At 51.0% G+C, this 13,528-nt stretch overlaps 3 protein-coding genes and 1 non-coding gene across 4 annotated transcripts; 2 read left to right on the forward strand and 2 right to left on the reverse strand.

Moving 5' to 3' along the window:
- Positions 1-3,578: 3,578 nt before the first annotated feature.
- ColSpa_05368 (uncharacterized protein) lies at positions 3,579-4,688 on the forward strand (the record flags this gene model as incomplete). Its single annotated transcript, XM_049271580.1, has 1 exon — positions 3,579-4,688. The coding sequence occupies one exon, from the start codon at positions 3,579-3,581 to the stop codon at positions 4,686-4,688; it is 1,110 nt and encodes a 369-aa protein (XP_049127537.1).
- A 679-nt stretch (positions 4,689-5,367) lies between these two features.
- On the reverse strand, positions 5,368-6,340 carry ColSpa_05369 (peroxygenase 1; the record flags this gene model as incomplete). Its single annotated transcript, XM_049271581.1, has 5 exons — positions 5,368-5,486; positions 5,537-5,900; positions 5,950-5,982; positions 6,040-6,128; positions 6,187-6,340. The coding sequence occupies 5 exons, from the start codon at positions 6,338-6,340 to the stop codon at positions 5,368-5,370; spliced, it is 759 nt and encodes a 252-aa protein (XP_049127538.1).
- Positions 6,341-9,478: 3,138 nt separating this feature from the next.
- Positions 9,479-9,573, reverse strand: ColSpa_tRNA_151. Its single transcript has 2 exons — positions 9,536-9,573; positions 9,479-9,514 (listed from the first exon to the last, which is right to left on the reverse strand). It is a non-coding gene; the product is annotated as a tRNA-Ile (tRNA).
- Positions 9,574-10,722: 1,149 nt separating this feature from the next.
- On the forward strand, positions 10,723-13,418 carry ColSpa_05370 (putative beta-glucosidase G; the record flags this gene model as incomplete). Its single annotated transcript, XM_049271582.1, has 2 exons — positions 10,723-11,414; positions 11,471-13,418. The coding sequence occupies 2 exons, from the start codon at positions 10,723-10,725 to the stop codon at positions 13,416-13,418; spliced, it is 2,640 nt and encodes an 879-aa protein (XP_049127539.1).
- Between the last annotated feature and the right edge of the window lie 110 nt (positions 13,419-13,528).

Below are 13,528 nucleotides of genomic sequence, written 5' to 3' on the forward strand. Positions count from 1 at the left end.
TAATCATCTAATAAGCGTATCTCTTTCCTAATTCGCGTCCTCGGCTTAATCCGTCCCTCTCGTTTACTCGGTGATGGACTGCAAGTGGGGAGCCCGGTCAGTGTTAAGTTGACTGGCACGCTCGGGATTCCATTCACCAACCTGCGGTCCCTGCTCTTTGGAGGTAAATGGTGTAAGCTAGCTAGCTTCAGATGAACAAACGGTAACGCTTCTGGAATAGGAGGTAACAGGTCGTCGAGGTGATAAAATCTACAGTTTAGCCGTTGTCCTGACTTTGATCATCCCCCTTCCTGTGGTCACAGACATGCAGTTGTAACGAGATGGACGAGTCACCAATAACCTTCCGAGTTTTGACAATTGTCGCGACTGGCTAAATGGGCTTCAGTGCGATCTATATATGAAAAGTAAATTTGTTCGCCTAGGGGCTTGTTCCAAGTCTAACGTGTTACCCTACCGGAGAGTAGCAATGGCACAGCATGGCAATACACAAACGCCCTCTTCCACCGGTAGTTGATATGTAAAAGACTCGCAGTATCAAACGCTTGTTGTCGAAGCTGTAATCATCGGCCTCGATTATTTCTATGTACAGGGGAAGCAAGCGGTGCACCCGAGTCAAGTCAAGCTGTCTAGATGCGACTTGACTCGATTGACACTTGTCAAGTTGCCGTACGAACTGGGACGTTTGTTCATGCACAGACATATGTGAAGTTCGAGCAAAACCTTACTCACCCAGCGCTCAGTGCGGTTACAGTCTCCCTATTTTCCACTCCGGCAGGAGTTTGAACTTTCCAGGAGCACGGATTGCCAGCTGATTCGGAACTCAACGGCCGCCCTACCAACTTGACCTTCGGGAGCTCGTCGCCGAAACTCCAAATATCCATAACCTTAACCAACAAGTCTAAGTCTAGACTGCTTAGTTAAATTTTCTTAAGAGCTTAGTTGAATCCTTAATCTTCGCCCCTGGACGGTAAACATTTATTCGGAAAAGTGCCGTAGGGGAACTAAAACACCGTTCCGTTTAACCGCGCTCTTCCATAGTGATCTGAAAACAAGTGGGCAATCGTGGCCCGAGAAACTTTCCCCAGAATCCACGAGGACCCTTGTGGCGAAGAATCGTTTCCTGGAGTATCCCAGTAGGGTCAACGACAAGGGACCGTGGAGCTGATCCAAGGCACTATCTTGAGGTGCCTTTGGTCTCAAGAAAAAGGTCTGTCCAACTTGGTCCTTCCCAGCTCCCGACGTGAGCTCTCTCCATCTTTATGGACGCCAAGCCTGTCTACCCGCCTTGGTTGTGCCTTTGGCGTGCATTGAGAGCCACACTTCTCACGAACACTCCCCTATACACCATTGTCAAGTATGAGAGATAGAGGCTTGTCAAAACTTGGCACTCCTTGGCGCTGGTTCTTGGCCTTCCATAAATAATTCCCCGAGCGCAAACCCGCGACCCGATATCGACTGTGGCTTCTCACTCATTCACGGGCTTCTCGCAACATAAAGTGATGCATCCGACCAGAGCGGCCGTCTCAGTCCATGGTTGCCCACGCGCTGCGACAATATGACTGCCGAGACGCTTTCCCTCGTGGTATTTTGCGTTCAACGACCGCCCGGAGCCGAGATGACAAAGTTGCCCCTGATGTTTAATCTTCTTCGCTGCCGGCGCCCGCTAGCCATTGTCCTCTGAGGTTAATCAAATTAATCCTTCCTTTCGCGGATGCATCCGACGGCGAGTATGCGAAAGGGGGGGCAAAAGACATCGGATAATACTGGCCTAAAGACGAAGACTGCCCAAGAGTCTGCCGATGGCCTTGGGAATGAGTCGGGGAGGTAGGCGAGGAAAGTCTCGATCGAAGCACGAACCCAACTTGGTGCCGTGCGCTGTCCGCGCGCATCGTATTGGCCGACTTGCAATGGGCGCAGCAAGGATCCGATTGGAGAGAGGCTGCTAAAATGTCCGAACACAAAACATATTGCCGCCCCAAGTAGCTGAAGAGCTTTGACTTGGTGCTAGGTGACCAACCCGGTTTGCAAAAAAACCGGACACTTTAGCACTGCGTACTAACAACTCCAAATATTGGGAAGACTCCTGTTGAATAACAGGATAGCATATGAAGACGATGAATTCTTTAAAAAGACACAATGTACGATTTTGAATCGACGTATTTTACTATTATTTTATTTCAATTTTGTAAGTCTCGTGTAGTACCGTAGCTGGACTGCAAGTGCATGCCTTGTTAGGTGTGCGGGTTTTTGTGCAAACCGGGTGGTGACTTACTTATCGCAACTACAAACGAAACTAGGTTGTCCTTGGCTGGGGCGGCTGTGTTTCCCTCAGGTGGGAAACGTTGGTGGGCGTGGCCAAGCTACGCGAGCCGTCTTTGGCGGACGCGCATGACGCCGGAAATGGAGCCAAGCTTGAGCAAAGTTCGGACAAGAAGGGCGAAACCTTTGGATGACGCGCACCTTTGGGGCTAACTAGCATTCGGATCTCAACCGCTGGTTGTCTCGGCAGAAAGAGTCAAAAATTGCACCACTTTCGACTCGGGAGTGTTTTTACAAGGGATGCCAATTATGACTTGATATGGCATCCACAACAGGGCTTGTCAATCCGGTGATCGCCAAGGACAATTTGGTAAGTCTTGATCATCCTTCAAGCCAAGGGGCTCGGGAGCCAGGATTCGGTCAAAATGATTGAGCGGCTCTGTATCGGCAAGCTACAACGCGTGCGCCACCGAACGACTATCTACCCGGCTGCTAGCTGCAGGTAAGGTCACACTGGCGTTCAGCCACCAGCTTGGAACCAGAATCCAGCCGAGCGTGGCCGTAGTCGCCGGGTACTTTAGTAACAAAGTCTCATCGGCCCTGGTGCGACCGTCTTGCTATGACATCGCGGACCAAGGCATGGAAAAGTACAAAGGCAAGGGACACAGGGGAGGGGTTCAAGGTTTGTTTCACTTCGGACAGGGTTCGCCACTCGCAGCCAATCCGCGCCGACGGCCCTCCCTCTTCAGCCGCTGTCCTAAACTTCTGGACGACAGCTTATCAACCGGAGTCAAGGCAATGCGCGTCTCAGAAAGCTGCCGTAGAGTCGGCCTGGCTGTGAAAGTGTGCAGTACAGCCCGTCGCGGACGGGCGTGAGGACCTGCGCCGTCTGAAGTTATGGCCGTAACCAGAACCGAGGGCGGCATAGAGATGATTGAGTGTTCAGGTCAGACGTGGGCAGCAAACCTCGGAGCTGGGCGCTGCCCTGAATGGAAAGCTTGTTAGGGGCCAGAAGCTTTGAATGCCTCCCCGACATGTCGTCTCTTTCCCCCCCCAATACGCACGCACTGAAACGACATACGCTAACATTCATGCTCAGGCCGCCGGAGGGGTTAGGCTTGTAGGCACGTCCGAAGCTAGAAGCGTGGTGAGGGATCATGACGTTCCCGGAGAAGGATGGCGAGGCGTAAATAAGGGCCTTGGTTCCCCCAATCTGTCCGACAGCCTGATCCGCCCGGAACCTCACATCTCTCAGGGCGTGCCAGGCTACCATGGAATAGGGAGCCCTTAACGATCACCACATCAACGACCTGATCAAAATGAACACCTTCAACCCTCGTCGGGTGTCTTACCTCAGACCGCCCACCACGGTCTTCGAGGTACGCGAGTCCTGGGCGTCGCCATACCCTTCACTCAGCTCTATCGGATATCCACCATCAGAGAGAACAGCCGACGAAAGATTCGCATCTGCCGTTTGGCACCGCACCTTCAACCATGTCGACTACGCCGCGTATAAGGCAGCATGCGATGCTGAGAGGGCGGCCAAGCCCGACCGCGATGCCGATGTCTTTTCAGTCAACTCCAGTCCGACCAGGCGTGGTCTATCGAGAATAAACGCCATGCTCACCATCTACCCCTACAGAGACATGGGATGGCTTGTCACAATGGTCTTTATCATGGCGGCCATCTGCTTCTCCCTAAACGGCATCTTCAGTCTCATCCATCTGCTGGACCCCCAGCTGGACTTTCCAGGACGTGAGACCGCCACACAGGTCACGTTCGTTCTGGGCAGCTCACTCCTAACCCTCAGCGCTTGGATGGGCTTGCTTGCCGCCTTCAACGTCGATCGCGCCACCTTGGACCCGAAAAAGGACGCGCCTGATGCGTATAAGCCGGCGCTCCTCGGCAGCGACGAATGGGTTTGGCTGCCGAGCTGGTACGAATTCCGGAATATCTTCTGGCCTAGCACGGCGTTCCGTGCCGGTGTTCTTCAACTCCTCGCTGGGTCTTTCTTCACCATTGCGGCAGTCGGTGCCCTTCCCGGCGTGCTCGATCTCACCCATCCCAACGCCTCCATCATCTTCATCTCCTCCCCGCAACTTATCGGCGGGAGTTTCTTTGTTCTCGCCGGCCTCCTAATGATTTTCTTGTCCCAGAACAAGTGGTACATGCCCCTTGTCCTCGATGCCAGCTGGCAAAACGGCTTTTGGAATTTGGTTGGCGCAAGTGGGTTTTTGGCTGTTGGCGTTGTCACTCTACTCGCAAAGACCGCAGCAGTCACAATTGCCTCGCTTTTGTTGATGAGCGGGCTTGGGTTCTTGCTGGCGAGCTTGATTCAGTGGTACATTATCATGGAGTTTTACCCTTTCGACCCGTACTTGGAGGACCCGATTCAGGCGGCAGAGATTCCTTCACAGTCGATCTACTAACGACACGTTTATGATATGGGATTGGGGTTACGGTTAGGGACTCGGAGATTATACCAGAGAGAAACACATCTTAGATACCGACTCAGATTATAATTCATGATTTAATGACTTCTTACATCCGGTTCATCAAGGCATGTTCTGCTAGATCCACGCGCAGGGTGTAAAACCCAGCGCTTTTGTCTATCCCAGTCTAGTCTGGCCTAGCGTTTTAGAGGCGGAAAAGAAAAGTCCATCATCCCATAGTTAACAGGGTTTGCGGAGGAATGAATTATTCAGTGGAATAATTCCGAAGCCATGGTGTGGTGGATCAAGATGCGCAACGGTCGTCCGAGAAACTTTCTAATAACAAGGAAGACTCTGCGAAGAATGAGGGGTGACACAATGCATTGACGTATTTGTGTACCCTGCTACGTATTTTTTCGCGTAAGCTATGAGACGATAAAAAGTAAATGGAGTATTGTAGCCAGCCTCACTATTCGTTCTATTCAATGATGTGACTTCGTGAGTGCATTTGAACTCAATTTCTCAGCACCTTTCCTGCATCATACCATGTGAGCCTCAAAACGGCTTATTGTCTTATCAGATATCTATCCATTTTTCCAACAAGTAAAAGTTTTGTATGCTAGAGTCCCGAGTACAATTTATAGCACAGAGCCAAGCGCAGGGTCTGAGGAGGTACTCATTTCTGAGACCTGCGAGCAGCAATGGTGTAGAAGATGCTGCCGTCATAAATACCACGGATGTCTTCCTTCGTCATGCGACCATCGGCGGGCCACAGCATGATATACGTAGCCAACCCTGAAGATGTGTTAGTCATCTGATGTGAACGATGCTACAACAATACCCACATTCGAAGAAAGCGCCACCCCAGCCAATTGGATCGGCAACAAGTCTTTGACCCTTCAACATTGCAAGAACGTCCCAGATGGTCATGTAGTCTCTGCCTCCAGCATACTTGGAGAATATGTCTTCAAACTTTTGCGGGTTAAAGCGACCCTCGGTGTCGTAGGTGTTGGTGTCACTGCCATGCTTGTCCTTGTGGATGTTCGCGGTATAGATACGAAACAAAGGATCAGGGAGGTAGCCGGACAAGGTTGGATACGAGAAATTGCTGTGGATGATGAAGACAGAGAGAAGGGAGAGGAAAACCCCGAAACCAAGTTTGTGAAAACCCCAGAAAGTATCAATGGGATAGATTACGCCATCTTTGTCCTTAATGGATGTCAGCTCATGGCAAGACCAAGCGTGTCGCGAGACTTACAGCGTCGAAAAAGTCGCAATGCTGTTGGAGAACCTAGAGAGATATCACAATTACTTCCCATCGCAAATCCTCATTTCAAGGAGAACATACAGTTTGGTGGCGATGTCTCTGCGCCCAACCGTTCTCCGTAGTGCCATTGGGCTTTTCATAAGTTGCAGCAAGGTTAGCTCTTGGAGTACCTGGTCACAGATCAATTAGTTGCCGAACGACGCCGCAACGGGTAATCTGGCGACAAACCGGTATGGGCAAGCTTCTTGTCGTTCTCTGGTTGTAGGAAAGGCTTGCGTTGGACGGTAACCGGGACCTCCGGGATGGAGTACACGACAGGCTCGCCCAGCTTCCCAGCCGGTAGCTGCGTTTTTGTGTAGTTGTGATCTTCAAGAGTAGCCATTTTTGATGATATTGTTGGTGGTGAGTTGCAAGAAGTGCGGGCCAGTCAGACCTGCGACATTAGAAAAGCCCCGGCCTGTGGTGGGATATATCGAAGTCGATTGCAGCTAGCGCATTTGCGAGATGTGAGCTGCTCATGGTGACGTCATTGAGCTCATACAAAAACCTCAGGTTATCGTGCGTTTGGGTCATAGTTCATCTTGGTCCTCTCGTTTCAACATCTGCATGTGACAGTCGGGTGCATTCCTCTCTCTTTAAGTCGACAGATATGCTCTTAAAACAGCCCATCTTGCCATTTCTGATAGGTCAGCCCATGAGGTGTCTTGCGTAGCCTGGCACGGACAAGCAACATTAGGGTCTCGGTGGAGAAATGAGAAATGGAGTAAAATCACGGTGACGGGATATGATCCATCAGACAAGAAGGTACAAATATGTACCCTCTTTTTCCGGTGCTGGATCCCCTTTGACCACGATACACGCAATGCGACATATAAACCCCATAGGCAACCCACAGAACATGCATGATGCTTGACTTGACGGTGATTTAAATAAAATAAAAAACGCTCGCGGAAAATGTGAAACCACACGGTCATCGTGTGTATTGAGTGAAGAACTGGGACTGCAAAGATTATGTCTGGTAGCCTTGCACCAATTAGGTTAAAAGACAGAATCTAGAACGCTGAACGAGTCTCTAAATACCAGTTCAACAGCAATATCAAACAGACGACCATATATTAATTGATAAAATTTCCTCAAGCATGAAGCCTAAAGTACAGAATCGTGGATGTTGCATTTCAAACAGCCTTTTCCACCGGTCTCCCCGCTGTTTCCGGCTTTCATCCTAATAAGTCTTAGCCCGTCGACCCCAAATTGGCTGGCAAGAACACCCTCCCACGAAGTTTTGTTCCCTTAGCAAAAGATCGCATCTCAACTCCTTCAGCAAAGGGCGAAATCAAGGCTTCTGAAATCTGCATCGGTGGGTGGCCTTGGGGCAACAAGGCAACGTGGAACAGGAACGAAAGTGAATGGATCAATGTCCAGGAGCTTGGCAAATATTATATACGACTCCGGTATCAACTTCATCGACACAGCGGAAGCGTATTGAAAGGGCGAAAGTGAGACCATTGTCGGTCAGTTGGTCCGCGGTATAACCCGTGAAAACGTTGTTGTGTGAGGTCTCGGGCAACATCGCAAGATGCAAGGAAGCAGGCCTCATTTTTCAGTCGTACTCGTCGTTGGCGCAGGGTAGATTATCCAGAAAGTACACTGCTGAGAACCCGCCACCCAAGGAGCACCGAGCCAGCAGCTACGATATGAAGGACATTGAACCAACAATCGACAGACTGCGCGAAATCGCAGAGAAGTGAGGGAAGAGCGTCGCCTCTTGGCACTCAACTACATTTCGGAAAGGGAGTTGTGCCTGTTGTGGGCGTTCGCAATGCAGATCACGCAAATGATGCTATTGGAGCTTGAGGCTGGAGACTGAGTAAGGATGAAGTTGTTGCAATAGACAATGACAGCGTTGAGGGCCAAACGACATCATTGTGGCAACAAGGCTTGATTGGAAAATACTCATGTAGCATAAGTAAACCAGACCAGCAGCTGAAGTTCATGAACTCGAGCAGTTGTGTAATGTTCAGATCCTGCCCCACCAATTTCATGACTTCAATAATCAACATAACAAAACTGAGCTCTGACGGGGTTACGACTGTTGACGGAAAGTTTTTCGGTGACCGAGAAGTCGTGTCATATAAGACTTTGCTGTCTCGCGCATGATTTTATTCTTTTAGGGCCCCATGCGAATGACTTTCCAGCGCAGGCCAGTAGGTGGCAAGTGCAATTTCAAGGGAAGATCCCGCGATGAGCTTTTGCCCGACGAACTGTTGACGGATGGGCCTTTGCACTCTATTTACAAAAACGCTGAGCGCAAAGCGGCCTCGTCCAAACGTGACGTTCACGAGTTCCAAAGTTGCACTCTCCAAGACAATCAACGCATTTCTGCGTCTACTTTCGCCGCAACATCAGTGCCACATGACTAGCTTCCATCATGATGGTGTTGTCACCAGACGGCGAACGGGTAGACAGTGCTCAGACTCAAAACATCGGCGACAACGGCCTCCTGGCTCTGGCAAACCAGCTGTTTTCTCTATGCTGAAACCAATTCGTATAACCTGCATCCCCGAGATGAGCTAGCAGATCCACAGCACCCTGCCGACAGTCCGCCACAAGGCCCGTCCCAAGAACCCGTTCGTCCCTCGGCGGTATAGCGCATGTCAGAGATGCACCAACCGGGTGAATACGAGACCGTGGTGCATCTGTTCCTTTGCAAGTCTTCGTGACCAATCAAACTACTAAACATGGCATGCACGACCGTTGGGCCTTGGACCAATCGGCCTGAACAGAATGCGGTAAAAGCTCAAACTCTTGCGATCTTGCGAGCCTGGCCATATGCTGTTGTCGACCCGCTTATTGTCAGTTCGTCCCGTGTATCCGACCTTGAGTTTTCGGCATTGACTCGAACTCGATATTTCAGAGAAGGAAATCTCCGGAGAGCCCGGCATTTGAGCGATGCAATTCGAATACGACAAAGACTTCAAGCATGTCTCAGTGACGCAGTTGCACGGCAAGAATCGGCAATAAAGGCATAACAATGACGTCCAACAGGCGTGGTTTGTGAAGACTCTAGCAGCCACCTGGGATGTTGCAATGGACATCAATTCGGAAACAACGTTGAAAAAGTGAATAAGCAGTATGCCATTTGCCCATGCAACAAACATTAAGTCTTACCAAGGAAGTAAACCTAAGCAAACAAGGCGAGAAAGCTGCCTTTGAAGTCGGCAATCAACACATTCAATGGACAAACCACACTCTGTAAAATGATAACTGCTTGATTTCCTGATGTTCATCCACTCATCCTGGAGCTTGATCAAGCGTTTAGTTACATAACCCGTGCAACGGCTTCTGTGGCCTTCAGTGATTTGACGTAAGCTGACTGACCGGGAGACAAGGCGTCGGTCATGTGCAAGTGGTACATGTGTGTATAATTTACAGTAGGTGGGTTTGTGTGTGGATGTGTAATTAAAAAATGAGGTTTTGTAAGGATTGAAACTGCATTGGCATTACCAGTAGCAAAATATCATGATCAGTGGGAGGCTTGAACTCCCGGCCTTGGCATTACTCAACATTTCTGGTGAAATATTAGTACCACGCTCTAACCAACTGAGCTAACCGACCAATTGGATGCTTATGATCGAGCTCCCGTTGTCTCATATTCGATGGGGCTCTAGTGGAGATACCTGATGAGTCTGCAATTCCAGTCCCGACTGGGCCCCGTCTGTCCGCTATGTACTACAAGCAGAATGATGTCTTTCCAACATAAACTTCCCGAAAGCTTATATAGATAGAGAACCATTAATTCTGATATGTATTAGAAGACTGACTGACAATTGCATTATCCTTTAGTTGGCATTTCTGGGAGGCGGTTAGCATTAGGTTGAGATGAACCGCACACAGGCCTGTATCGGCTGAGTCGGATACAAATAGGTACAAATTGATGTGAAAAGAATACAAATTGATAAAGGACTTCAGCCCTGGAAAGTCAATCCAATCTGCTACCGTCCCCGTTCAACTTATCGTAACCGGGTGAGGGCATTGTGAGACAGGTAGGTATGGCAATCATCCAACAATATCCGGAAAAGCAATGAGCATGGACTGATCTTCATCAGGAGCGTTCCTCTCTCCTTTTCCCTGCATCGACAAGTCCATCTCAGACCTCGCATCAAGTACAAATTTTGTGTGCCTACACGTGCTGTCTCGTGATACGCGTAACCTAGACCGCTAGACCGTGCATGGCGTCGGCAATGCTTGGAATGCCTGACCGGATCCGAGCCCAGACTCCGCGACGGCTCCAACCTCCGTCGGGCGCGCCGTGTGGCCCTTCCCCAATCTCCTTACAGGGCTACAATCGCACCAAGAACCAGGCACAGAGAGCCCTGGCCGTCAAGGGGGGGGGGCTTTTCCAACGGCACTCCTGAACAGGAAAGTTGGGTGTCACGCAAGTGACATTGACCCCCCCGAGGTTGCTCACTTCCATTCTTCGAGCGCATTTCTTGTTCTCCTTACCTAAAACATCCATTCTATCCGAAAACCTTCTCTCACGACCTACTCTCGATTGCGCCCCGTCAATCACATTTACGTCCGGACAGCAACGAGTCGACCTCTTACGCATGGAACGTTCGTGTCATTCTTCTACCCCGGATTCTTGAAACCTATCCGCACCACGCCCGGATACCTCATTCTGCTATGCGTTAAAGCATCGTTGTCGATAGACTGTGCACTCTCGACAAAGCAACGAACGACATCGCGAGCATCGATTCCGCCACCATGGGCGTCAAGGTCCGAGAGCCATCGCGCGTCAATGCCATGCATCCCCGAGCTGCCGACAATGAGAAGATCTCGCTCCTTTTGAATGGCCAGCCCTGCAGCTTCTTGACCGACATGATGCCCGATGAGAGCCAATTTCATCGCACCACCAAAAATCCCGACAATCACTCTACTCACCGGTCACGACCAGCTCACCCTCTGCAAAAATGTATCAGGCAATGGATTACAGGCGTGCTCGTGTTGTGCCTCACGGGCCTCATCCTAATCTCGGCCTACTATGCCAGCAGGCTATTCGGCGCCGGCAGCTGGCTAGCCCGCCATCAAGCGCAAGCAGCTGCTTCTCCAGCCTCGCCACCGTCTCAAGCCCTTCCAGTCCGGAACTGGGATGCAGCCGTCTCGAAGGCGATCGCCTTTGTGGCGCAACTCAACCTGACAGAAAAGACGCAGATGGTCACTGGCAAACTCGGGCTTGAGGCCGGGGGCTGCATCGGCAACATCGTGCCGATCGAGCGCGTCGGGTTTCCCGGCCTCTGCCTGCTCGACGGTCCCACGGCGCTGGACCGCGCCGATCTTGTCAGCGTCTTCCCCGCCGGTCTCACGACGGCTGCCAGCTGGGATAAGGAGCTCATTTACCTGCGTGGAAAGGCTCTAGGCGAGGAATTCCGCGACAAAGGCGTGCATGTTGGACTCGGGTATGTTTTCCATTCAAATTGCTCGATGGTTGTTGCAGTTGCTAACAGGTTGATAGCCCGGTCGCTGGACCACTGGGACGTCAGCCTCTGGGAGGCCGAAACTGGGAGGGGTTCTCAGTTGATCCGTATCTCACAGGCATTGCCATGCGACTTACTATCGATGGGATGCAATCGGCAGGTGTGCAAGCCTGCGCAAAGCACTTCATTGGCAATGAACAAGAAACTCAGCGGACCAATTCCTGGCTCGCAAACGGCACAGAAATTGCAGCAATTTCGTCCAATATTGACGACCGCACCTTACATGAGCTGTACCTCTGGCCCTTTGCCGACTCTATCCGAGCCGGAGTTGCCAGCGTTATGTGCAGTTACAACCGCTTGAACCAGACCTACGCATGCGAGAATTCGGGCTTGTTGAACGACATTCTCAAGTCGGAGCTGGCTTTCGAGGGGTATGTCATGTCCGACTGGTTTGCAACGCATTCTGGGGCGGAATCCATCAACAATGGACTAGACATGAACATGCCCGGGCCGATCGGGCATGCCCAGATTTTCACGGGTGAGACATACTGGGGACCCAACATCACGGCCATGATCAAGGACGGCTCCGTTACCGAGGAGCGCCTTAACGAGATGATCCGGTTGATCATGACGCAATACTACCTCTTCGACCAGGACAGCGCGGAGTATCCCACCGTTGACCCATCCATAATCTTCTCCATGGCGGCTCAGTCGAATCTGCTAGATTTACTCCCAGTCGAGCCACCCCCGAGCCGTGATGTCCAGCGCGATCATGCAAAGCTCATCCGCAAGTTAGGCGGCGAGGCAACGGTCCTCCTCAAGAACGTCAACGGGACTCTTCCACTCAAACACCCGGTGAATATTGGAGTCTTTGGCAACGACGCAGCAGATCCAGCTGATGGACTGGTCTTTGGGGCTGGCTTTGAGATCGGTACACTCTCTGTTGGCGGTGGCTCAGGCACTGGACGACATACGTACCTCGTCTCACCACTCGAAGCTATCAAGGCACATTCGCAAAAAACTGGTGCCCGGGTGCAATACATCCTGAACAACAAGGTGTTGGCTGCTGGTGACTTCAGTAGTCTATACCCCATCCCTGAGGTTTGCCTCGTCTTTCTCAATACTTTTGCATCAGAGGCATATGACAGAACGAGCCATGACGCAGACTGGAACTCGACACTGGTTGTCGAGAATGTTGCACGGCGGTGTCCCAACACCGTCGTCGTGACGCACTCGGCGGGTATCAACACTTTGCCGTGGGCTGGTAACCCGAACGTCACAGCTATCTTGGCGGCTCACTTACCGGGGCAGGAGTCTGGAAACTCCATTGTTGATGTTCTTTGGGGCAAGGTGAATCCATCGGGCAAGTTACCATACTCCATACCTGTCGATGCGAAGGACACCGATATTCCCATCGTCAATCTTACAGAGGCAGAGATCACTTCTCCTACGGCCTGGCAGGCCGATTTCACAGAAGGCCTTCTCATCGACTACCGTCAACTAGATGCCAACAACATCGACCCACTCTACGAATTCGGGTTTGGTCTTAGCTATACCACATTCGGTCTTGGAACATCTTTGAAGATCAAGCAACTTGTCAAAAACGTTGCGGCGACACCAAGCCCTTCCACACCAAGTGTCCCTGGTGGTAATCCAGAGCTTTGGGATGCCATAATTCGTGTGACCACACACGTCAAGAACACTGGGCCTGTTGCGGGTGCCACAGTCCCTCAACTTTATATTTCGCTACCCAAAGACTCCGTCCCCGACGGCACACCTGTCCAAGTCCTGCGAGGATTTGAGAAGGTATTCTTGGAGTCAGAGGAGTCAGCCGCTGTCGATTTTGAAGTGCTGCGGCGTGATCTGAGTTACTGGGACGTAGTATCGCAGGCTTGGGTTATTCCGGATGGGCCTATAGTGTTCCGAGTTGGCTTTAGTTCCCGAGACATCAAGGTGACAGCGAAGCATGTTGTTCGCTCATCTTAGATATGTAGTAAGGATTGCTGGATTCCGAAAAAGTCATGACATACATGGTCTGTTCTGCACATTGTATATGCTTTAGGGGCTACACAATCTCAAATTCAGTGTCCGCAAGC

The sequence above is a fragment of the Colletotrichum spaethianum genome (assembly GCF_022836535.1).
Source record: "Colletotrichum spaethianum MAFF 239500 DNA, contig12, whole genome shotgun sequence".
Taxonomy (NCBI): domain Eukaryota; kingdom Fungi; phylum Ascomycota; class Sordariomycetes; order Glomerellales; family Glomerellaceae; genus Colletotrichum; species Colletotrichum spaethianum.